This window comes from Sinohyriopsis cumingii, chromosome 4 (assembly GCF_028554795.1).
Source record: "Sinohyriopsis cumingii isolate HCF-2022 chromosome 4, ASM2855479v2, whole genome shotgun sequence".
NCBI lineage: Eukaryota > Metazoa > Mollusca > Bivalvia > Unionida > Unionidae > Sinohyriopsis > Sinohyriopsis cumingii.
In genome coordinates this window covers 60,892,316-60,918,916 of record NC_142964.1, presented here as the reverse complement: position 1 = coordinate 60,918,916, position 26,601 = coordinate 60,892,316, and the positions used below count along the sequence as shown (strand labels likewise).

Here is a 26,601-nt window from a genome sequence, read left to right as displayed (position 1 = left end):
CACTAACACATACACTTCCACTATTCATAAAGAGTTAGTGTTTATTTTTCACACTACTCTACCTACACACATTGGCAAATGGATCGTTATTTCTTTTCTAGAGTATTGGGTAGCCCTGAAAAGGGCTGTTTTTTGAACTCCTGATGCACCTATCTAATGGTTGCACCTTCCTGGCCTGGCGCCGCACACGCATCTTCTTCCCCAGTCTTCTTTCACCTTTCTTTTGGGGAGCGCAGAGGGAGGATGATTCGCTTCAACACCCCAATCCTCTGTTTCGGGAATATTGAACGACATCCTCTCTTCTCTTTTCTTTTCCTCTTCTTCCCTCTCTCTTCTCTCCTCCTCTTCTTTCTTCATTCTTGCTTCTTCTATGATAGCCTCCGCTGATAGTTCGTTTACTATGCGCCTGGCATATTCCAGGTGCATCTGGAGTTCTAACAGTTTCACTATTCTGCTATTCATTCTTCTGGCTGTGTTGATCAATCAACAAGGGTAGCTAGACTGCCCAGCGAGTTTCAATTTATAGTGAAAGCGCGAACGTGATGGAAAACATCCCCTAAAAACATAAAATTGATCTTACCTAGATCATGACCAAAAAGCAACAACAACGCGGACCTAAAAGAAACACTCACTCACTTTTTATGCTACCCATCACTATTATAAATTTTTTTATAAATCACTTCAATAGACTGTCCACATACGCAAAGCAATCCAATCTAACCCAAAATATATACCTCTAACAGCCAAAAAAACTAACATCATTTTAATCTACTATCCACACCAACCTATTTTATCACTTACAAACACAAACACAATCACACAAACACACAAACTCATACCTTCACATTTTTTAAGAAAGAGTTAGTGTTTATTTTCACACTACTCTACCTACACACATTGGCAAATCGATCGTTATTTCTTTTCTAGAGTATTGGGTAGCCCTGAAAAGGGCTGTTTTTTTTGTTTTGCTATGGCATTCTTTTTTTAGTTTCTAAGAATGCGATGTCCTCTGAGGATAGACTTTCTGGCGATAGGTCTGCTTCTTCGGAAAGAGAAGAAGAATTCTTTGGTGTCGATACGACAATCAACAAAGCCTCTGTCAGCTTCAGGTTGCTGCTGCTGCTGTTGCTGTTGTTGCTGCTGTTGCTGCTGTCTCTGAAGTCTGTACTTCTCTGTCCATTCTTCTTTCTCCCTGTTCATTTCTTCTCTGAAGAGCTCTTCTATCAGGTCTTCAGTGATTTTTAACATTCTCACATTCTCTATTTCTTCTGGTTTCGGTATCAGACTGTGTCTGACCCTATGCAGATTCACGTAGGCTTCGTTGAGCTTAGCTAGTTTGGAGCACATCTTCTTAGGAGGATGAGTCGACAATGGATGGCTAGACTGGGAACAACCCGGTTCTTAAAGTTAAAGCGCGGACGTGAAGGAAAACATCCCCCACACGGTTTTCGAGCCGCAACGTTCATGAGAGGGATAGTAAGAAATGAAAGAGCATCAATCCAACATTCTTATAGCTAAACAAAAGACAAAGGCATTTTTTTTCTAAACACAACATTTTTTATTCAAAAATCACTTAACACTAAACAACAACTTTAACATTTTTAACAATAATCCAACACTATAACATCAAACAATTTTTTTCAAATCACAAACATTTTTTTCTCAATTAACAATCTACTTTAAACAGGGCTGACAACGTTGTGAATGAAATTGTGATTTCCACTGTTGGAAATCATTAGGCCATTGATGGACACTACGTTTCCTAGCTTGAGACAAAAGATAAGCATAATGGTCACAAAACCATCGATCTACTTTCACATCGTTTCTAGCAGAAGAACGAGGATCGAAATGAGTCACTAAATGTTCTAAGGAATAGCCCAGGTTGCGATGATGCAGAAAATACACACAGTACTGTCCACACACCAAGGAATCTGTGCCTTGTAATTTCACATTATTGAATCGGGTGGTTTGAGCATTTCTTCTCATAAAGTCGATGATATCGTCTTCCAAAGGGGGCAATCCGTACGAATCGAAATATTCCACACAGCCTTCTTGAGGAAAGTAGACGGCTACCCAGTGGGTTCCTGGGAGATGACTGTCGTCCGTGTTGATCACGTAAGCTTGATGGTCTTTAGGTTTGCGATGAGGGAGTTCATCTTTAGCACAGACGACGGGATTCCAAGAAGACGTATACGAACTGTGGTTCAAAAGGTAATAAAGTTCCCAGGTATCCATTTGTGTTTGTTTTCTTCTTCACAGGTAATAATAAGTCGTCAATTCGATCCTGACTTTTTGCTTGAAAATGTCTGACGAATAAACGGTTATTCGTTCTGTTTCCTCACTCTGATTCAGGAGAGCTTCGATACGATGGATCTCTTGAGTGGTTAATGGTGGACAAGAATGTTCACGCAAGTCTTTATACCACTGGTGCAACACGTCTTTGTTCTAGATGAGACTCCAAGCTTCGTCCAGATACTCGTCCAATTTTTCTTCTTGACTCAACATCAGGCATTTATCGTGTTGAATTTGACTGGGATGATCGTTTTGACATCCATAGCAATTTTTCTTGATCAATTCCGTCATCTTGTCGACCAAGTGTTCGGCAAAACAGCACACTAAATGGGCTTCTTGTTCTGGCCATCTCGACTTCATCATGATATCTTCTTCGTCTTTGTCTTGAGATTCTTCTCCTTCCACGGTCTCCTTACATTCCATCTCCAAAGTTTCTCCACTAGGTAAAGAGGGATAACAGTCTTCCATGGCTTTCTAATAATCTAGAATGACTTCTCTCAAACTGTTGATTTCTATGGTATTATCGAATTCTGCATACAGGATGACGTTCACTGTCTGTTTCAGTTCTGCTGCAAACTGAAGTTCCACACGAATCTGGCCAGATTTTATAGGGTGGAAATGTCCCTCGTCGCTGCCTTGGTCTGGAGTGAAATCGAAAGCCCACAAAGCATAGCCTCCGTCATATTCGTCGTACTCAATGCCGTGACTGGTGTTGGTTCCTAACTGACCGGTGGCTTCGTACAGGGACAAGTACGATCTCAAGTAATTTTTGTTGGTAAAGTCAGGTTCGAAAGGTCGGGTACACAAGGTCTTGCCATCGCGACTGACTTCGATTTTCTTCACGTTGAAGTGTTGAAAGTTAAAAGGATTTTTAGCGATAGCTCCGTTGAAGGCTGAATTCTCGACCATACCAAGGATTAAACGCTTGGGTAGCTGTCCTTGAAACAGATGATCTTCGATCATGGAATGCTGTCCAGCGGGAATGGTGAACGTTTTCACTTCCACACGTCTTATGGGATACTTGGCGGTTGTTCTGCTCAACGTTTGACTGATGTCGTTACCTACTTTGGGTAACACTTCCACGCGTCGTACGTAGAGTTTGGCCTCTAAAATTGTGCTTTTAGGAGCCTTAGTAAGATCAGCAGCCTGCAAATGGAAAGTGGTACTGCTGCGATTCAGTCTCAAGCGGACATTGACTCCGTTCAGCAAATATTTTTCTTGCAACCACATGTCCAAATGCAAACGATCCATCAGTTCTAAACTCTTTTTACCTAGGATTTTGTTTTCTCTTGCCTCAAAGCCTTCATTGCTTACATCTATTGTGTCAAACTTGTCCGGTGTGTCATCTACCCACAGCACACAGGCATTGAGATGACTTGTCTTGGCATCTGTTCCGTACGTCAAGAGATTTTCCAGGTAGGCACGGTAAGGGTAAGTATCCATGCTGCTGCTGACCAGTTTGTTATTCAAGTACAAATCCACTGAGCTGAACAAGGAATGCATAAAATTGTTGACGGGAGCTATATCGTCATCGTCTTCTACTCCTTTATCATCTTTTTTTAGAACTTGGACTTTCAAGTACAAGTAACTGCTATTCAGATCGATGTAATCTTCGGGCTGTCCTTTAATTTCAAACTCGATGGGAGCGGAATCGGTCAGTGAGGAGACGGGATGAAATACCACCCATTGGGATTCTTGCATGGTCATCATGGTGGGGGGCATAGCAAACAGATCCAGTTCCGTCTTGGAACAGGCGCAAGACTCTCGGTGCATCATTTTGTTTTGTGTTTCAATAATCGAAAACGTCTAAGTCTCGAACGGTTCTTCTTTTCTTGGCCTTTCTCGCTTGAAGTCTGGTGAAAGGGTGTTTTCTTCGTCGTCTCTTTCTGCCTTGTCCTTGCTGAATGCTTGACTCGGTAGCGTGCAGGGCATTTATAGGTGTGTCTCGTCGGCCTAAAATGTCTTTGCCCGTTTGCAGCAAGACATTTTTGCCAGCCCTCATGAAGGCTTCTTTAGGGTTTTGTTTGTCGATGATGACATTTTGGAGAAATTCTTTGCCTTGCGTCAGTGCTGCATCTTTCAAGGCGTGCAATCCGCGTGTCACCATCGGTTTCAACACCGGGGCCACCGAACGAAAGGCCGATTTTAACATGTCTCCTAAACCGTGTCCTCGCTGTCGAGCCACCCCTCGGTACACTGGATACATGACTTACGAGTCGTGAGAGAACCGTTTTCGAAAATGGAGTTTCACCGTGACTTTTCCTTTGGTGAATGGAATATTTTGTCCCAAATCTCCTTTTATAGTAATGTTGACCGTGTCCAAATACGACTTGCTGACCGGTAAATAGTGAGGATGGACAAATTCGCGGTGGACGTGGTAAGTGTTTCCACCTTCCTCGTCAGCGATTGTGGCAGAATCCACTTTGAAAGGAATGACACGCAGTAACGGTACGGAGGTGTGTCCCACCACGTTGTATTCCACCACATCGGAGTACACAAAGATCAAATTCAGTCCTTGGTTCAGTTCTACCGGGCTATTAAAATACTGGCCAAAAGTCACGTTGTCGTAAATGATGGGTAATTCGGGTTTTTGTTTTTGTTCTAAGCTCTTCCTCATCTCCATGTTACCGCCCAACATGTCAAACAATTCAGGACAAAATTCAATGGACACGATTTTACTTCGCTCAAATTTCATCAAGAAGCGACGAGCTACTTTGTGGTACTCCATGGTGACACTTTTGTTCTTGACAATCTCAAAAGCTTTCCCAAACACGCCATTAAACCTGGAGGCTATGGCGCTGACCAAATGATGACCACTGAAATAATAGCCTGGGGGAACGAACAAGTGGTAGGTCCACGTTTTAGTTTTCTCATCATAGGTTTTATTGTCATATTTGACATTCTTATCCAAGTACTCTTGCAATTGCTCGTCATGAACTTCCACCTTAAAAGCATTTTGCTGGGCAATGACATTGTGGACTTGGGTCGGGTGAATCATTTCCACTAAAGCCACTTCCCAATGGGCTTCGTGATCTAAGGGGATGGCCTGAGGTAATTTGGCTGTGTAACAGCACAACCTGTTATTGGGAAACACCTCCATGGAACTGTCACTGGGTAAGGTTAAGTAAAATTGGTTTTGGAGACTCATAATTCCAGAGTTCTGTGGCTGTCCGAGGGGTTAGTGGATGTCAGAGGCGTGTCTCCGCCCAAAATGGGGTTCTGGTTGTGGTTGTTGGAGTGGTGACTGGCACTGGCACTGGACACAACGTTCCCGTTCGAGGAGAATTTCAGGGAGGGATTGGGAAGCAGGTAACCGATGCAACTGCTCAATAAAATGGTCCACAATTGTTTGTCTCCTTGTTGCAAACTCAAATTAGCAATGGCTGCCCCGATGACACAATACACCACGAAGATTTGGCAGAAAAAGACGATTTGCGTTTTAGGCACACGTTCTCCACACCACACCCACAAGGGTTGTTTTTGTAAATCTTGCACAGAAGAACTAGGGGAAGAAGGACTGGTCGACGTAGCTGCGTCTGCTGCTGTGTGAAAGGGCATGATGGTCACTTCTTCTTTCTATAGTCGATGACTTGCGAAGCGTCGATCCAAGAATCGAAACTGGGTGGATATCCTTTCCAACGTACTTTGACTTCTTTGACACGTCGTTTGCCCACTTTACGGGTTCTGCGTTCGAGAATGCTTTCGATGTCGTACACGTCGTCTTCTTTTTTGGTGACACGTTGTAACTCGGGCAAATAAAACGTTCCTTTGAGTACTTCTCCGTTCATGTCTTCCAATTTATAGACGGCAGGATGACGGCCATGTACTCGTCCAGTGACGCGAAACAGTTCGGTTGTCCAGTTAGGTAAGTAACCTTTGTCGAAAGTGCGTTTGGTTTTGCCAATGCGCACCCAATCTCCTACGGTCAACTCTCCACTTTTCTTGGGGACAGCCCGCGTCGGGGACGTACCGAACAGACGCTCAAACACCAGCACTTCGTTGTCGGGAGTCACGTCTTGCGGGGCACGTCCGATGCTTCGATGGTAAGATTGGTTGTACGCTTGCACCAGGTGCGGTAAGATGTCGATGTACTTCAGAGTGTGGTGATGCGTAAAATATTTCCACATGCGTTCTTTCAAAGTGCGTTGAAAACGTTCCACGATGCTGGCTTTGGTTTCGGGATTCTCGGTGGTAAAAAAATGAATGTCACGTTTCTTTAATTCTTTTTGGAAAGCTTGGTTCAGAAATTCGGTGCCTTTGTCCGTTTGCCATCGAAGAGGGTGACGACCGCTTTGTTTCAACACCCATTGCAGGGCTCGCACTAACTCGCTGCTCGATTTGGAAGTCAAAGGCACGACCCAGGCAAATTTGGAAAAGACGTCGATGACACAAAACAAATATTTGTAACCACGATTGTAGCTGGCCAAATGAGAGACATCGGCTAAATCGGCTTGCCATTGATGATCGATGCCTTCCACTCGGGTGCGACTTCTGGCAAACTTGCGTCGAATGGGTTTGTGTAAAGTGTAGGTAGCTTGTTCTTGTAACCATCGTTGCACTTGAGGTAAACGGAGACTTTTCAGTCGCGTTTTGGCAGCACGATACAATTTTTGAACTCCTGCGTAACCTGCAGGATGCGAGGGATCGTAGTAAATGCTAGCTAAGACTTTTTCCATTTTTTTGTGTTGATTGGTGTCTTAATAAGGCACCCACTCTTGGAAGAGGCTACTCTTTTTCTCTTGGGGAATTTTCTTGGATTGCAATGCTTTGCGTGTGCGACCAGCAATAGGTGTTGAAGAGGAGGAGGATGTCTGAGCGGGGGATATCGGTTCTTGTTTCACTTCTGTCTTCACTTCTGTCTTCACTTTCTTTTTCTCTTGTGAGGAAGAAGGGGTGGCCATCATCTTTTTAATCCATCCAATTCTGGAGGTAGGTGGTGTTGTTAACTTGCGTACTTTTTCTGGTGGAGTTTGAAACCCTTCTTCTTCTTCTTCTTTTCCTTTTTCTGTCTTGGTCACGGGTACTGGTGGTACTGGTACTGGTGATGGTGCTGGACTTTTCATCAAGGTCTTAAAATCTTTCAAAGTGGGTAGAGCTGTTTCGTCTAAAGCTTTCTGGTGAAAGAGTTGTAGTCGTTGCAAGAGTTGACCGTACTTTTGCGATTTTTCTGTTTCGGACAAATCTTGGCGATCCATCAAGGACTGCAATTCGTGTTGTAACTGGGACATCTCGCTCAAATGGGGATTGGGAGGTAAATGCGGGGTGCGTTGTTCTTGCCACCGATGGTATTCCATCCATCGTTTGTAAGGCACTAAAGCTAGTTTTCGTCCTTCCATGGGGTTGTCAGCGGTCGATTCTGAGATCTTGGGACTTCCGAAGGCCTTTTTATCTTGCTCCCATCAGTCCTCCGAACATGGTTCCCAAGACTCCTTTCAGTATGGGGCCTAACAAGAGAGGTAAAATGCCTCCACGTTGGACCAACATCTTCTTTTTTTGACGAATGGGAATTTTCTTTTGAACCATTTTCCGAAGAACGTGACGATGTTTGCCTAAGCATTGTTTCTGGTGTTTGGACAAAGGGATCGTGCCTTTCAAAACGTTCAAACAACATTCGCACACGGTATCGATGACCTCTTTGGAGGCCGTTTGAATGAGTTTTTTTCGTAGGGGTGGAGAAGCTTTGGACAGGACAGATAACAGGTCCCCATGTTTGGCTAAACGTGGTGGTAGTCCTTTCCTTTTCTTTCCTTGGGGTTTTCTGGAGGGTGACATCTTTGAGTCTTTAGGAGCACCTAAAAACACTGATACCCTACTCGGTCACAGGTCTTTTTTATACTGGAACGCGTCGCCACTGATTGTCTTTACGTTTTATCAGTTTGAGGACAGGCATGACACGTCGTGCAGGGGTACGTAACGGACTAAATCGAGCCAGTTCTTGTTTGGACAAATCCAGTAAACTTTGTAACATGCCCGATCTTTCATGGACTTTGATTCTGGGAGAAGGTACTTTGTGAGCAGCAGCCACTGCCGCTAAATTGGAAGGTCCTGCCACTGGGGAAGTTCTTTTGGGGGTCATCAACGGAGAAGTTCTTGGTGTGATCAACGTCTCCAAGTACTCTTCAGTTCCTGGTGACATCAACGGAGAAGTGGACAAACGTGAGGCTGCCGGAGACGCTGTGGCAGGTCGTGGTTTGCGAGTGTAAGGTTGCGTCCTGGCCGAAGTGCCTCTCTTGCGACTAGTTTTCTTCTTCTGTGGACTTTTCTTTTTCTGAGGACTTTTTCTCTGTTTCTTTTTCTGGGGGCTTCTTTTCTTTTTCCGGAGTGGTGGTGTCTGGTAAGAGGAGGGTCCTGCCACTGGAGAAGTTATTCTTCTTGGGGACCTGGTCTTTTTCTTTTTCTTCTCGGGGCTTCGTTGAACTTTTGTCTTGGGGATAACTTTGGGGGCATTAGGATCCCATCTTAAGAGTGAGCGAATGATGACCCCTCCTAGAGTACCGCTCCCTCCAGGTTTCAAAATGATTTGTTTTTTGGTTTGAGTGTCGATGCGGGGATCGGCCAGTTGGACCAAAGCGACTTTGTTTCGATCGAAAAAGCGTTGGGTTTGATGAGGAATCTGAATGATTCCTTGGAGTAATTGACGTGCCGTCACCGTGAACCATCGTAAGACTTCTTTGAGACTAGCTTCTAAGACACGAGCTCGTGTTTGTGGATCTTTTTCTCGACTGATGCCATACAAGGCACGAATCAATTTGACGGGAAGATGCGACTGAAGGGACGTCATGTTGACACTGTGTGAGACAGACGAAAAAGGGTCTGAGGTTTTTATAGATTTTTTTCATGGGGAGTGAAATGAAGTCGAGGACGGAGACGTGTACAGGACAGGCCCTCCGTCTTGGCACCAGTGGTGAAACAAGTGGGTACGAAATCGCAAATCCTCGGGAGTCGTAGGTTTCAAATCGACGAGTAAATAGGCGTGTGGCGTTTGAGTGGCATCGTCGTACGCCTGAGTCAGCCAAGGCGTTCCTAACTGTTTGGCTAAGACTTGCACTTGCGATTTATCTCGAGGGCTTTTAAACAAGACCACGTAATGCGCATTGAGACTGATGGTGCGATGGGCTTTACTTTGTTGAAACAAATTTTGGGTGATGTAAACGACACTGGCATTACGGTGATGCCCTTTGCGCGTAAACCACAATTTAATTTCTTCTTCGTCTTCTCCTAACATGTCGTCGAAAATGACCAAATGGGTTAGACGGGAGTCAGAGACGATGCCGTCGTCTTCTTTAGGAATGCCTTCCACAAACACGATGGAATCGCCTTGACTTTCTCGCAAGAGGCTGTACGCCGATTGCCACTCTTTGTAACACCACACGATCCGTTGAGGGGGTCGATCGATCAAATGATGTTTATGTTCGATCAAACGTTTGACGAATTCGGTTTTGCCTGAACCGCTAGGTCCAGCAATGAGCATGTTAAAGGGATGGCGAAGATACAAAGCCTCCCAACTGGCACGATCTAAGTGTTCGTCGATGACTTTGACAGTAGAGGAAGAGGGAGCAGAGACAGCAAAGGTAGCCATGGTGTGAGAAATGTCACTTGTGACACGAAAAACAAACAAGACAAGAGTTTATATACTTTTTTCAGAACACGTTTATTGAATGTTTCAAACATGAATACGAAAGACAAAAATGCATAAAAGCCAAAGGCTTAAGTACAAGAATAAAAGGCACATGATAACGATGAACGTGGAATAAACACAAGTGTCTGTACAACATGTTTTGGGTAATGTTCTAACCAGTTCTATAGTAGGGGGTAAGGTCACACAAGTGTCCTCCCGAAAGGGTCTTTCAGGCCTGTCCACGACAGTCCTGTCCTGGGTGACGGGTTCTTCTTCTGGCATCGTCACTAACACGGGTTGAAAAGTAACTTTTTTCCTTGAACAACTCTCGTGCATACTGGGCCACTTCTTGGGTCCAAGCCTCAAAACCCCATTCTTTCCAGGCACGGACATCTGTCCAATGGGGATGTAAGTCACAGGCTACACACACATCGTCATACACGTCTTGGGTAGCTAAAAGTTGACGAATCTTTTTTTCCTGTTGAGGTCGAGAAGTATCCAGATGAAAACGCAAGGCTTTGAGCAAAAGGAGTTTTTCGTGACCATTTAAGGCCATGGAGGTGGTAAGTACTGATCGTAAAGAGTCCGCAAAGAATCGGCTGGTAAACGAAATCCCAGAAAACAAGTCACTAAGACACACACCACTTGTCGTCCCAAATTGAATGGATACAATTCTTGTAATAATCGATGGTAATGATCCACAGTTTGAATATGGTCATTGAGTTCCTTCCACGGAATCTGTTGGATGACATACGACATAAGTCGTGGCATAGCAGCCTGTTTTTATAGTCTCTTTGTTTCGAAAAGAATACACGTACTTTCTAGCCAGTGATGTTCGTTTTCCAGTTGGGAATGTAAATCTTGCATACTGTAACCGAAACGTCAGAGTTCGATTAGAAGTTTCCTCTTCCGCTAAGTAGATTCCACGTAACAAATGTTGGTAATCCTTTACCTTGTCTTCCTCAATGGGTTGCTCTAGGTGAATCTCGAAGTAACCAAAATGATCAACACGTGAATCATCGGGGGCCTGGAAGTATTGAACAAGGTCTGACAACTTAAACAATTTCTGACGAATCAGTTCTCTTATACCATTCAGGTACCAGTGGTTAAAGATCTGGTGACGTAACGGATGCAGTTGTTCTTTACGTTTCACTTGTATTTTCACCAGCTCTCGGTAAATGCGTTCTCTCAACTCCACAGGCAAAGCACGAATGTTCTCTAGCAAAGTATCCATGAATAGGTCATACTAAATCCTCTTTGGTCTGACACAAGAAATGTACTCTTTGCACAAACATGGTTTCACTTCAGTGTCGAATTTAAATCGTTGAGTCACTAATCTACACATTACAATTCGTTCAGAAGTTTCCTCTTTCACTAAGTTGACATTGTGTTCAAGATGTTGGTAATTCGTTAACTCTTCCTCTGGAATTCGATGCAGTACGTTTACAATGATGTAACTACAATCGTCCATACCAAACCAATCCTTTTTAAAACTAGAGGATCGTTGATCAATGTCTGTCCGATGGAACACTTTCAATTGAATCAATCCTTGTATAGCCTTCAGGTACCAGTGGTTCAAACACCGGTGACGTAACGGATGCAATTGTTCTTTACGTTTCACTTGTATTTTGACCAGTTCTCGATAAATACGTTCTCTCAACTCCACAGGCAAAGCACGAATGTTCTCTTGTAAAGTATCCATGAACAGATTATTATGGTAAGAAGTTACTTCAATGTCTCGGTCCCACTAAGGGTAAGTAATGACAATTCGGTGACCATCGAGCATGTTCTACGTAGGCCGAATCTTGCGGTTCCCAGTGGTGAAGTGACACACCGCAACTGAAGCACTTGACTTTATCTCCTTCGCCCAAGTAGAAAAATCCGGCTCTGGCTAATTCTTCAGGGGTCGGTCCTCCCAGATACTTTGGCCATTTTCCTTTGAACGATTGAAGACGATTTTCAAAGTCGCAGTATTCCGACAAACGCACAGGGAACGAATATTCGTCTTTCACAGGTTCGTTTCGATGAGGGTTGGGTGACAGGAACAGGAGTTTGCTCAGGGCTGGATGACATCCGTAGGGAGGTAAACGTGAAGGTCGACATTCCCCTTTAAACCCGGTAAAATGTCTAAGAGGACGAGCGGCATCGCTTTCGCATCCCTCAGGTTTGACACGCACAGCATCACTTTCCATGACAGGGGCAGTGAGAACAAAGTTCCCATGATGCTTTACGGCATCGCTCAGGTCACAAGGTACAGCATCGTATCCATCGCAAGGCTCACAATCGCAATCGTCTGCAAACTCCGTTACGCAATTACAATGGTAACCACATGGACAATCGCAGTTTCCTTCCGGACATTTTCCGTCGCAATGCCTGGGTCTTATCCATCCAATATTAGTCACACTAGAGGAAGATACAACTTTTTTACAATCCCCAAACTGGAACGATGTCTTTTTCAAAGTATTCATCTTGTTCGCTCGGTCTTGGTAGTCGCAATGAACTATCGATCTTGCCTAGGGTTCCTTTTTTATGTACAGACCAATACCGACGTGACCGTACGGTAAGGTGAAATGATTGGGAAGTCGAACTCGCTTCTGGTACACGATTTGATAGACTTTTTCCAAGGGTCGGCTGACGATGTGGTGAGTGGGTAAACGTACAATTTTGTTCGGTTGGTAGGTGGTCACTTTAAAGTTTCCATCCTCTCCCGATTGCAAGGCTTCTTTCAATACCCCAAAGTTGACCACTCGACTGGTACGATAATTCAGAGTCAGTCCTTTCACTTTGCACGTCGTGTGCACTTCTCCTTGTTTGTCACGGTATTCGTAGCCGTAATTTTTGGGACCGCCACTGACAAAACTTAGAATCTTGTCGTCGGGATGCTCGTCTGTCCAGGCTCCTAAACGGTCTCCTTCGATGTTAGGGTGATGTTGAATCGGGTGATGGATGTAAATGCAACTGTCCGTGTCAAAGTACAGGACGCGTTCTTCTAACAGTTCTAAAGCTTCGTACAATTTTAAGCGAGCATGGGCTGTCACGTAAGCCGCAATGATGACATTTCCAAAAGGGTCGTCTTGTACAAAGTCCAGATCTTCTTCGTAATTGACCAAGATCAAATTCTCTCGAACGACGTCCACGTGTTTCATGTATTTGGTTTTGTCGTGAATCATCTGGAAGTAGCGGGAAGGTTCTGTCAAATATTCCGTCTTGGGTAAACACGGTCGTTGTGCCATTTTACCCCACAAGCAATTTAACATCACTTTGGCAAACGATCGCCTGCCTTCGTTTTTCTCGATGTGGTCTAAAGTGATGCCTTCTTGTTCGTAGTATTTCTCTTTGAATTGTATTTGGTCTTCGGGAGTGTGACACCAGGAAGGATAGCCGCTGGCTTCTTGCTTCAGTTTCAAAAAGGCATCCACGTAGTCGGCGAAAATGCCTTTCTGACTGGGATCACCCTTGTGGTATTGTTCTGTCTTGGGAAAGTGGCAAATTTCGTACACTTCTAACAGTTGGTATCCCATGTCCAGAACTTTGAACAATTCTACGCTGACCCAGGTTCCCGTCAAGGCCCGTTCTTCCTGGGTGTGCTGACAAGGTTGGTCTTGGTTGCACGTTTCGGCACAAGTACGGCACAAGGGAAACATCAGTTTGCCTTGACAATGGTGAGGTAAGACGGGATGGTATAGGTTCGTGGGAGGCAAAACTTTACACTTGATCAAGCCTTCGTATTGTCGAATGTTTTTCAGGTCGATGTGTTCCGTCAACAATTGCGGGTGCCCTACAGGAAAGCGACAATATTTGCACACGTAGGGATACAGCGAACACACGTCCAAGTATTTGATTTCTTCTCCTTTCTCTTCGTCGGCTTGGTACAGCAAACAGGTGGCATTGGTCCTTCCTCCGTACAAACTATCCCTCGGGTTCAGCGGGTCCATGAACTGGTAACTTTCCACGAGGCGTTTAAACTCGGGATCGGTTTTCATACGGTGATCGTACTCGTGTTCCCACATTTCCACCACTTGGTATCCTTCCTGTTCTAACTTTAGGCGTCGCTGACAAGTGTCCTGGTACAAGTCTTCCGTGGTTCGTTGCAAAAACTGATTTTTAGTGCCACGGTCAGGGTAACAGACGGGACATCCGTGAAATAAGCAACCGTTAAACTCGTACACGATCTTGGGGTTTTCTAAGTCCCAGCCATCGACCGAATACGTTCCGATGGTCTTTTCGCCCCCTCCGTTGCGGGCATGCTGAATCCACTTGTCTTCCTTGTCGCACAAGTAATGTAACCAACGTAGGGCTTTGACCGAGTATTGACGTTTGACAAAGTGGGTCGTTTGAGGACTGATGACAGCCACGGTCTTTTCAGGCATGAATCGTTGTCGATACACTAAGGAACACGCTTTGGCAATGGTGCAAGCTTCTTTCAAAGGATCGACCCCTCCGTGTTCCATGAACAGTTCTCGAAATTTTCCACAGCAACGCCGTAAAATGTCCACGTCGGAACGACAATACTTTAGCATTTCTTCCTGAAAGTCGAAAGGGTCCGAGGCGTGAATCTGGTACCAAGCGTAGAAAGCTTCTCGTTGTTCGGTACGCATGTTGTCGGGGTCGTAATAGTGAGCCTCTGGTAAATGGGGTAGAACGGCGTGTTGATTGGCTTCCGTATTGAAAAAGTGTGGAAAGTACCCTTTAGCCATTTCTGTCATTCCAAACGTTTTAGGCATTCGACTCAAAGGCATGGCCAAATAGCTCATCGAATCTTTAAACTGTACTTGTCCCACTTGCATGAAAATGATTTTGGCTCCGTTCAAAGTCACTTTAGGACGCTCGGTGCCTTGTTCCGTATAGTATCTGAGAAGAAACTGTCCATCGTATCCGGAGAAATTGTGAGCCATCACCGTGGCATGACGATGACAATCTCCGTAACGTTCGATGTCCTCTTGGCTCCACGTCTTGTCGACGGGGTCTAAGACCCATTGGACAAAATCGGCTAACGTGTTTGGTCCCCGAAAGATTTTTTCACGTCCTCCACTAATCTTGCTGCAGTGAGGGCAATGACTGAAGATAGGTTCTTGAATGCACTTCTCGCACGCTCGATGAGCCACGCAAAAATTAGGAATGTGAATGCCAGTCTCTTGCATGCATTCGAAATCGAAAAAGATGAAATTGCCTTTCTTCTTGTGACCGTCCTCTTTCTCTGGTGGGGGTTGGTATTTTTGCACGTAACATTCGTGTTCCAAGTCCACGATGTGGTGACAAATGTGACATTTTTTCTTTCCTGAACATACGTGTGCCTTGGTATTATTGGTACGTATGCCTTGTCCACACGTAGGACACAATCTCAGCAGTTGACAAGCGCATTTCTTCTGTGAACCTTGCGTCTTCAAATGCTGTTGGTAACAGGTAGGGCTGACAAACGTGCGCAGACAAGTGGAACAAGGCACTGGTTCTTCGCTCAGACAGGGTGGAGAGGCCAAACATCCTGAGCATTTCCATCCACAATGTTTGTGTTGCTCTCGATTATTATAACCATAGTCACATTTCTCACAATAATAAGTATATCCCAGGAATCCAGTGATACTGGTAATGGTATCGAAATGGTCATCGTGATTATAAAGGTGAATGTATTTTCCGTCCTTAAAATCTTGGCCTCGAAACAATAGAGGCCCGCGCATTTCTTGAGGGTGCACTTTCAAGGTGTATCGTGGAGCTAGGACATCTTGCAATTTTTGCATCTCAGGAATGCCACAGGGTGTGTCTTTGGGCAGTCCGGCTTGTTGTAACAGGAGTTCTGCTTCGTTTCGTTGTTTGGCTCGGTCGGAACGTTGAATAGTGTTCCAGGTTCTTTTCCATTCTACCGTGTCGTTCTTGTTGGCATAGGTTCGTCCCACCACGATGGCACGGGCTAAACACATCTGGTCATGAGGGTTGTTAATTCGGACGAGACTCGTTTTGGTGTTGCGAAGGTCGTCCACCAATAACATCTTTTTGCGTCCTGTCCCTTGAGAAGGAGAGACGTGGGTCATGTCCAGTGTGGCTTTACCATCGGTGATGTCAAACTGATCATTAGATTGTTGTACGTGTTGAATCTTGTCCATGACTTTGGAAGCAGTCAATTCTGCAGGGGTGCTAAACTCGATCCAAACAGGGGATTTCAAACCGTCGTGTTGTATGGAAATTCTCAAGCGATCGTCTTCTTTGGGTTGACATTGTCGCTTGAGTGCAGTGAGCAAAGAATCCCACACCTCAGTGATGAACACTTCTGCTTTCTCTAACGGCACTTCAGCCTTGAAATCTTTAAACTTCACCGTGTATTTGTAAGCCGTGGTTCTAAATTTTCTAGAGGAGCGCTTTTCCGTCTCTCGAATGGAATAGTAATTTTCAGGGTTAACTAAGGGTGGTGAACTTGGTTTAGAGGGTTCGGATTCTGGTTCACTCATGTCCTCTTCAAAATCACTGGCATGAATTTGTGCCAAGATTTCAGCCCTGGTACGAGGCGATAGATCACGTTTCTGCCTCTTACTTTCTTCTTCTTCTTTCTTCTCGAATGAATGGGATCGTTTCATCTTGAAAGCAAAAAGTCAAATGACTCAAGTTCAAACACCATAAACTACTTTATAGTCATAGCAGACCAGCGTATATAAAAGGGTGTGTGTCTTGTCCTTTCACTATTCATTTCACTCTCAAGCCGAGCACAACGATGGAAGAGACTAACCAGATGGAACGTTTCGTCAGAGCTTTGCGAGGGGTCATTAGAAAATTCTCTTCAGACCAGCCTACGGACTACTCTCCTTCCTTTAGAGATAAAAGTCAAGATACTTGCTATATCTGTCAGAAGAAAGGGCATTGGTCTTCAGAGTGTCCAGACCGTCAAAAAAGAAAAAAAACAGGGGATAAAAAAGACAAAAGTCAAGATACCTGTTATTATTGTAAAGAAAAAGGACATTGGTCTCCAGATTGCCCAAAAAAGAAACAAGAGGAGTCAGAAGAAAAGAGGAATTCTTCAGAAGAAGAGAGGGATTCTTCAGAGGAAGAGAGGGATTCTTCTGAGGAAGAAAGAAGACAGGTGAAGAAAAAGAAACAGGAGAAAAAAAGAAGAAGGGAAGAAAGCGAGGAGGAAGAAGAAGAGGAAAAGAGTGTGACGGTGAAGAAATTAAAAAAACAGAGAGACTAAACAACGAGAAAAGAAGAAATCAATGAACTTTTTATTAAAGTGATGTGTTGTGAATTGTGAATTGGATTGTAAAAAATGGATAAAAGAATAAATGAATGATATAAGGTAAGAGTCTTTGAGTTTTGATTTTAAAATAAGAAGCTACACTCACGCACTCATACACAGACACGTACTATAAGGGTAAAATGGGTGGGGTTTATTTTTGAGTTATTGGCAAATTGAAATTGTATTTCTTTTCGAGAAATGTGGGTGGCCCTGAAAAGGGCCTTTTTTCTTTATGGTGCAGGGGTGAGTTTAAGCAATCAACTTTAACTGCCTTATGCCTTTGCCACGGCCAAGGCCTACTTCTGGACTGCGTAATGATGATAATGATTGGGTTGAAATCACTAAGGGTGGTACGGTAGGCTTGGTCACAGGGTTGACGTGTTTGGCTCGGGAAGGTCGTATTCTCTTCGGTCGTGATAAAGAAGTCTGATACATTTGTTTCAGACTTCTTAACTCCGCTAAAATGTCCAACAGTACCGTGACCGTTTGATTTTCACCCTCTTGTTTCTTTGCTGCTACTTCTTCTTGCTGTTGTTTTTTTCTTACCTCTTCTTCTTGTTGCTGTTGCTGTAGGAGAAAAGCCTGTTCCGCTTCCTTTTGTCGTTGTATAAATTTCTCCAATTCTTCTTTCTGTCTCTGTCTAAAATTCTCCACTTGAGGTAATGAAGAAGGTAACGAAGGTTCCGGAACAAATTCTTGCGAGGAGAGAAAATCCACAAAATCCCAATTCACCTCTTCTGAAAGTAAGTCCGGGTTCCCTTGGGCGGTCTCCCCTGCTGGTGCACCCCACTGGATCGTTTTCTGAGTTTCCGTCATGTTGAATCACTATCGCATAGATTGACTGCACACAAGCGCTAGCGAATCTATATTGACTACGTGACGTCACAGACTGCTCTCTTCGGATTGGATGCGAGCTGACTGAATTCTGTAACGCGTGTTCGGATTGGTGAATGAACTCAATCCGTTTCAATCCTTTCTGTCCCTATAAATAAGCGCAGTTCACTGCATTGATTCACCTATTCTCGGAGCCTCAACATGTGGACCGACGTTGAATCTTCAACCCTTGTGTCAACAATGATGTTCAGGACGGACATGCTCATGTATGTCCGATCCAAGTGGACCGTTGTCTACAGGACCAACAGCAGTCTGTGGATAAGAAGAGTGTATATAGAGAGACAAGGTTGCCTCAAGAGGACTCTGATGTATGGCCCTGCTGTAAGACGAAGTTTGAGGAAAAGAAGATGTCGCAAATGCCCTTTATGTTAAGGGCATATTAACATAAACCAAAGGCCCTTTTCAGGGCCAGCCATATTTCTCGAAAAGAGATAGCCTTTGAATTGCCTACCCCTTTTTTTTAAAATTTTTTTTAAAAAAAAAAATCCCATGTTCCATTCCCTTTGTCCCTAAACAAGCCCAAACTCTATTCCCCATGTTAAATTCCCCTTGTACGTAGAGTGGCCCACAATTTATTCCCATGTTAAATTCCCCTTGTACGTAGATTTGCCCACGATTTTTCTCCATGTTAAATTTCCATTGTACGTAGATTTGCCCAAGGGGGTCTGTAATGCTAATTCCCATTGTACGTAGGGTGCCCCCTTTCACTACTGCTATACCATGAGAAGAAAAGGAAGCCGTTTCCACGGACAAATCAAGGCAGCTGTCCAGAGTCTGCTATGGCCTAGTGACGCTACAGATATTCATACCTATATTTTTCCGACTAAAAATATAAATTGGACGGGCATTTCTGTATTAATATTATTTCAGTTATCAAGGATGTCATTTACCAAGACAAATCTAATTTCACTGGGTATAGTAAAATTAATCCTCCAATATTCCACTGAATATAGTTAACAATTACACTAAAAACTTCCTCTAAAGAACAAAAGGTGTTTTAATGGTGTCTATAATTATGAACCGTAGGACGGCATTCAGGAATTGGTCATGTGGACCAGAAAATGTATGTTGGATCTATGGTATGTTCTTAATATTTTGATTCCCATGATGTAGCAAGGAGACATTGTGATACCCTCTTACGGTTAATTAGTGGTCCTATCTGTCTACAATCTGGACGTGGGGCATTCAATAAGAACCATAGAGATTTGACATTTTGAGCTATCGAGGTATCCGTAGGAGCCGTATTTTTATAATAATAATTTTACTTTGGTAGAGAAAATTTCAGTACTTTATTTTAAATATTTGTCATTCTAATGTTTTAAAATATCGTTTCGTTTTCAATACAAAATAACAGAGTTTTAATGATAAGCATGCTATCTCTGTCTATTCCCGTAATACTTCTTCACAAGTTGGTATTCATGATCTTGTATAATAAAATCATATTAGCAAACTCCAAAGAAAACTAAATTTATTAAACTTGAATAGCACCCCACCTACATTCGTCAGGATAAAATTTACAAAAAAAAGAATGCGTTGTATATTTGACAATGCTTTGCTTTAAGCAAAATTAATCTTAAACAACATTTTAAAGTTAAAAGTAGATATTCTCTACCGTCATAGTCGGTGTTGGATAATATTGGAGCCATAATTTAGTCATAGAAGCCATGTGGGGGAATCAAAGTAGGAAAGTGCTGATCGTATGTGGGGAACTTTTGAGTCCTATGATCGTGTGTGTGTGTGTGTGTGCTATGACACATATATAATTACTACTATTAAATTTACACGTGAAAGTTTCCTAATGTACTCGTCTGAAGCTCCAAGACTGGCCAGACCAATCTCCTGGGTAAACCTGGCAAAGGCTGGGTCAACAAGCAAAGGCACGTGCCCCATGAGCTCATGGCATACATCTCTGAATGGGAGAAATAGATTTGTAATTAAAATAATACACCAACCTATCTTTATCAGCCAACAACAACTTGGATTTGGGCTTTTCAAAGCAACTGTTGAGGAAGAAGCAGTAAAATATGAATATAGGGTAAATTCTAACATGGGTAGAAATCAGAGGTGTTTGCGTAGGGCATGCAACCATTTAGTTGGTTGAAATTGCAAATAAAGTTCCTTTGAAAGAAGGAAACAAGATCACTCGGAGGGAAACGTCTTTAGGAAAACTGGCAAGAAGAAATACACATTTCCACTTAAACTCTCTGAGTTTTAACAAGTAAGATTTTTGTATTACAAATTTCACAAAAAACTGAATTCTAGAAAATAATAATCATATTAAATATAACTCGGTCATTGATTCGTGTGACTTCTAAGGAGGATATATAATTCTCATTATACTAGTATATATGATATGTTTGTCCCACTTTAAATCACTTTCAACTATAGCTCCTGCTAGTTTTTATTCTTTAACATTTTCCAATGAGTTTACGATTTATTGTCAGATTTATAAGTTCATCGGAGGTGCTATATATTTTTAATCAGACTAGTAGGACATTTTTGTAACCATTCTAATTTGTGTTGACCACATATCAATATTTCTTATATCGGAATATACAGTAATTAGTGTCACCACTCAATACCTAAAGCAATTATAGTAACAACATCTGCAAAAATGTTTGTGCTTGTGTGATCTGTTCATAGGGGAAAGTCGTTTATGTAAAACGGGAAAAATAATAAGCATAAAATAGTACCCTGGGGAACACCATGATTGACCTCCTTTGAGTTAGACTGAACATATTTGCTTCCTGTTACATATTAGTTTAGTAAGATGATATCATGATTGAATAAATCAAAAGCCTTTCTGAAATCAATAAATAGCATATCTTCGGTTTCCCTTGCTGATTTCCAACAGCCAACAATATGAAAGTTTTGTTACAACTATTTGGCATAAATGACTCCTTCGAAAACCTGCTTGCTTAGCAATCCGTTTCTCAAAGATTGTGGATGATGTAGGGAGAAGAAAAATAGGTATATAGTTTCCTTCGTCCAAATTGGAGTCTTTTATGCATTGGGGGTGCTGTTGCTTGTTTATGTGGGGAAAACATCAGACTAGATACTCTAATTAATCAGGTTAGATACAGACTGAGATATCACGGGTACAGCAATTTGTAGGGTTAATATGTCTATTTCATGAAGCACTATTATTTGTGTGTTATATAAAATTCAAAAGAAGGATAAGTTGGATCTTTAGCATAACTGAAAAGCTTTTATCGATCAGTGGTCTCAATGTTCCATCTGATCTAATGATTGGTTATGTTCGTAGCGTAATGGTTGAAAATGTGTGCTATTTTATTTTTACTGGTAACTGGGTCTCCGTTATAGCCTACTTTGGAAGGCATACTAGTTTTCAGTGACGTACTGGAGGATGTAATTGCACTTGGAATATAGTCAAAATTACAGCACAATTTCGAAATGTGTAATCAAGTTTGAGAACTCATGACATGGCTCATGTAATTCGGATTTGCAGAATTAAGAAAGTATATTTTGAGGAAATTTAGGATGTAAAACTAAGTTTTATTTTTGCCATTCTTAGTACCAGCCAAAGGAGACAGTTCATGCCTTGTAACTTGCATGTTATTTGTAGGTACCAAGCAATTTTATGAAATCTGGCGTCTATCGCCAAAATCCGAAACATTGTATCAAAAATGTTAACGCGAAATGTAGCGAAGCAGCTGGTATGTGACAGTCCACGAAACATCTACTTTGGTTCATCAGAAACAAATTTAATCGATTAAAACGTAAAGCGTCTGCTACACTAGTGTACATGATTTGTTTACAAAGTAGTTCCTAATAAACTATTGGGTACACGTGTCCTGCGCGTGAGTGCAATATGAAGGTGTGCAATATCGTAAAATACTGAAGATTCTGACAATGTAAAGTAAACGGGGAAAAAAAGAGCATGTAATAATGAAAAGGTTACTGCATTTGTATGGGGAAAATATGAACTCATTTTGTTGGATGGATATATTGCACTCCCTGTTCGTGCAGTATTTGTATCCGAAAAACTCGTTCATATTTTCCCATACAAATACAGCAACCTATAATTACTGAAGTGATCAAATACAGATCATTACGAAAGTCATCAAATACAGACCATTACTTACATCATCAAATACAGATCATTACGGAAGTCATCAAATACAGATCATTACGGAACTCATCAAATACAGATCATTACGGACGTCATCAAATACAGATCATTACGCACATCATCAAATACAGATTATTATGGAAGTTGTTTTCATGAAAATTGAGAAAACTTCTATATTCTTTTGACGATAATGGTAAAATTTAAAAGTGTATGCACATATCTAGTGATACATACAGCTCACTTTAATGAAAATGGTAATCATAATAATAGGAAGTATACTAAAGGTACAGTGATTTATCTTCAGTATACGTAAGGAATGTACACCTTCATTACTGGTTGTAAATCTGTAGCAAGTAAAATATCTTTTCTAAAGAAATATTAAGAAATATCCACCTACACGTGAATAATGTACATTAGTTCCTAGAATTAACCAGTTACTGACTGTTGTTTAATAATCTGTAGTAACTGCCTTAAAATCAGTTAGACGGAACAAACAGATCGCATTACATTGTGATGCTACTTTTGACGCACTATCTAGTATTCTTTATCGTGAACTGAAACGGCTTCAAATAAATAACAGAAGAAACTTTTAGAAAGCAATACTTCTTTACAAATGAATAGACTTCTAGATGGCTGAATACATGAGAAAACTATCTGGTGAGTATCATGGGCCATACGCCGTAAGTTCGACCGTAAGTTGCCACCTGGAATTTCCAAAACCCAATACCGAACAATTTGGATGCAGTTTTAAATATTCTTGAATAAAGATATGAAATTCTTAGCCTATGTCAGTGACATCAGCCATATTTGTTGACAGTTTCAAAGAAAATATCTAAAAAAAATGTAAAGCGTTATTTCAATATATTTCTACATGTCTTCATAGTTTTCATAATTCCTGTTTCTATTTCACCTGGTTTAGTTTTTGTGCATGTTTATCTCTCTTTTGTTTCAAAATGACTGATTATGTTCAGAGTAATGTACAGTCATGTCAATTGATTGTTCCTGTTAGAAAGTAGCAGAGCGACACCTATGGGGACTATATACATCTGCATTCTAAATGAGCTACCCTCGTTAAATAAAGAATTATTATTATTATTATTATTATTATTATTATCTACAGTAAGGGTTGATACTGGTTATGTGCATTGTTACTACTGTAGAATTTAGATGAACCAGATGCCCATTATTCGGCGCTTGACTTCGCTTGGACTCCCATCATGTTCTCGGAATGTTAAAAGACAAACCGATTCTTATACATTTTAACTAAAAAGATGATTGTCTCTCGATTGATCGAACTTATCAGCGTATTGCCGAACATGAAAAACAAATTTAAAAATATTTCTTTACAGTTTGTCTCATATTTTAATTCTTCATTAATGTATCTCTTTCCAACAATAAATATTTTGGGAATAAATATTATTTTATATTCAAATAAAAGTGTTATTGCCAATTCCTTCAGTGGAATACCTACTATAATGGTACATTACTATGTTTGATAAAGGATATATTCTCATGAAGATTAAATTTTGCCTGTTCCTTGAATGACCTTAAAATACGTGTTTTTCATTAACAGTGGCAATACAGGTAGATTTGGGATGGAATACGTACGGCTCTGGAGTGTACATGGGTTGAGAAGGATGGCGAAGATATTGAGTGGCATGGAAAACCCTAAATGCAAGTCCAGCCAGAAAGTTCCGAATTGACACAAGTCCTGCCACGGGCCTTAGTCTGAACCCAGTGCGATCTGAAATATCAGATATAAGTTGTATAATTTTGAGGTATAATTATTTACTTGCAAACTAAGTCGCATATTTCATTAGCATAACAGTCGATCTCAAGAGAGATAAGTTGTTGCTGAGCTTCCCAACTAACAATATATTATTTTTATTATTATTAGACGTAGTAGTAATAGTATTTTTGACCCATCCGGTGGCCAAATTGGTTTGAGCGTTCGCTCGGGTGCGGGAGGTCGCGGGTTCGTATCCCGGACGAGTCACACCAAAGACTTATAAAACTTGCATGGCACTCAAACAGTTGGTGTTTGGCTTGGTCGGCCTGGTGTCAGGATGATGTGACTAGGTGGGACATGATGTTAAATGTCTGAGGCATGATGCCACAGTGTTAGAGATCACTATAAACTATCACACTGCAGACATATATTAGCTATATGACTGAAACATTTTCAAAGCTACGTTAAAAAATCTAAATCACACACACACACACACACACACACACACACACACACACACACACACAGAGTATTTCATATCTCTAAAGAAAGCGGCCTTCTCCAAGACTGATATGGAGCCGCTTCGTTTTGACCTCTTAACTTTATGGAAACTCAGCTCAGCCTAGAGGGACAGATGCTGCGGTCAAGTCAGTTTGTAAGGAAGGTTATGCTTGCATTAATATATTTTCCATGGTAGGTCTCTACGCTGACATTTGTATTATGTACTAATCGATAAGTCCGATCTGTTCAAGAACATTTTTGCATCATATTTAACTAGCCATTACTCTTTAGAAAGTTGGAAACATCTTCAAGCTGTGGAATATTGTCCGCCGTATATATACCGCTGTCGGTCAGAATTTGGAAGTTCTGGTTAAACTCACGACAGGCATGTTCTGGGTACAGATTTCTTAGCTCCGTGAAGACTGTACGCCTGCGAAAGATACATATCACAGTAAGCCTATTTTAATATATGAAATGCAGTTAGAACATGCACTGTTTTTTTTCTGTCGACAATCAACAAAATTTAAATGAGCTGTTTAGCTGACAATTAGTACATGTTCATTGTTTACCGCAGTTGTCATGTAATTGTAGAAATCAACAAAGTGTTTATTAGAACGACGTATTCATTTCCTACAGAAAATCTGTACAAATTTATAAGTCCCTATTCCCATTGCACAAGTAAATGCATTATGTTAACTAAACTGGTGTAAACTCGATGGTATTTACATGTGTAACATCTTAAAAAAGAAAGAGTTAAACTATTTAAGGTATATGTAAAATTGTATGCATCGTTATCTGTTCAATAGTGATGATATTCAATAGTGATGATATTCGGTAGTGATGATATTCAACAGTGATGATATTCAACAGTGATGATATTCATTAATCAGATGTTTTCAGCGTGCTCAGTCATAATACTTGCAGTTCAGAAATTGTAAACACAATTTTCTTGCAGCTACTTAACATTGGAGTATAGAAGCTTGAAATTATTTTGTAGCAATTTAATTTCATGAATCTGTCACTATAAATCTGGTTTAAAACAATATATTCGTGCGTATTTGAATTCATAGATCAGAAACAAATTCAGTTCGATATAATAATACGTTCATGCAAATATGATTGACACTGTAAATCTAATTTAAAACAACATTAGGTTCATGCAGATATGATTTCATGATCATATACTTTAAATCTAATTTAAAATAACTATTGACTTGATGGATGCGGTAATCCTGCGAATTGCAGGAGACTTAATAGCATATGTGAAGTAGGTTTACAGTAGCCACCAGCGGAAAGTGGATATCCTCATGATTTTTAACATCTTTCAGACATTGGAAAATGCAGTGAGGGTATTGTACTCAAAAGGTAAGGTAAGAAATATGTTGAATAACGTAATAAGACGGAGCAGTGCGATTAAGAAGACCGTTAAACAAGATATTATACGGTATGGTATGATACCAAATAGTACTCAAACCGATATCGTAAAATGATACTTTAGGGTTGTTTTCAATGTCTACAACTTATACCCATTTTAAAAGAATTTACGAGACATTGTTTTCCCTTGCTGAAGTTGAATTAGAGCAGAAAACCAAATATATATAACTTCAGGCAGCAAGATGCTGTGAACTATTTTGAAACGTTGCGGAATGGTACGGAGTTGAACAGAAAACTGACGCCATTAACGGTACGAACTTAGAATTGTACGATAAGAAACTGAACGATCAGAAATGGTACGGATTGGAACTGTTACTCAATCAGTAAAAGACTTCATAGGCATTGTATGTCTCATCATGTTAGCGCAGGTGAGAAACAAATAGATCTTCAAAATCAGCTTTTCATGATACAACTCTTTCCCACATACCAAACATTTCTTTCTTTGTTGGCATGATTTCCAAAAAAGCAGAAAAATCACAAATTCTAAGCAGCTCAAGTTGCTTTAAGATATATTTTTATGTAACATAATTAGAAATGATAGCAACATATATATGGTGGATGAAATACTGCTGTAGCTACCACTTAAAACGGTACGAACTTAGAATTGAACGGAAAATCCAGATTCACTGGGACTTGATGATTTTGTCAAGATAGATGACTGTCCGAATAAATAAATAATCGTTCAGATGTATTAAAGATCCAAATAACTTATGTACACATGATCTACCCTTTACTTACCATGTGTTAGTTTCCTCTTCTGTGTACCTGACTCTTGGGATTGGCTGACCACTAAAAATTGAGAGAAAAAGAAAATAATGTAT

At 41.3% G+C, this 26,601-nt stretch overlaps 1 protein-coding gene across 2 annotated transcripts in view; it reads right to left on the bottom strand.

Moving 5' to 3' along the window:
- LOC149801269 (tryptophan 5-hydroxylase 1-like) overlaps positions 1-26,601 on the bottom strand; it is an 80,939-nt gene that overhangs the window by 7,476 nt on the left and 46,862 nt on the right. For both annotated transcript variants that reach the window (XM_089954286.1, XM_089954285.1), the window contains 4 exons: positions 26,519-26,569; positions 24,631-24,776; positions 23,725-23,860; positions 19,806-19,932 (listed from right to left, as the gene is read on the bottom strand). In XM_089954286.1, the coding sequence (XP_089810412.1) occupies positions 19,806-19,932; positions 23,725-23,860; positions 24,631-24,776; positions 26,519-26,569 (460 nt within the window). The remainder of the gene's footprint in view (positions 1-19,805; positions 19,933-23,724; positions 23,861-24,630; positions 24,777-26,518; positions 26,570-26,601) is intronic.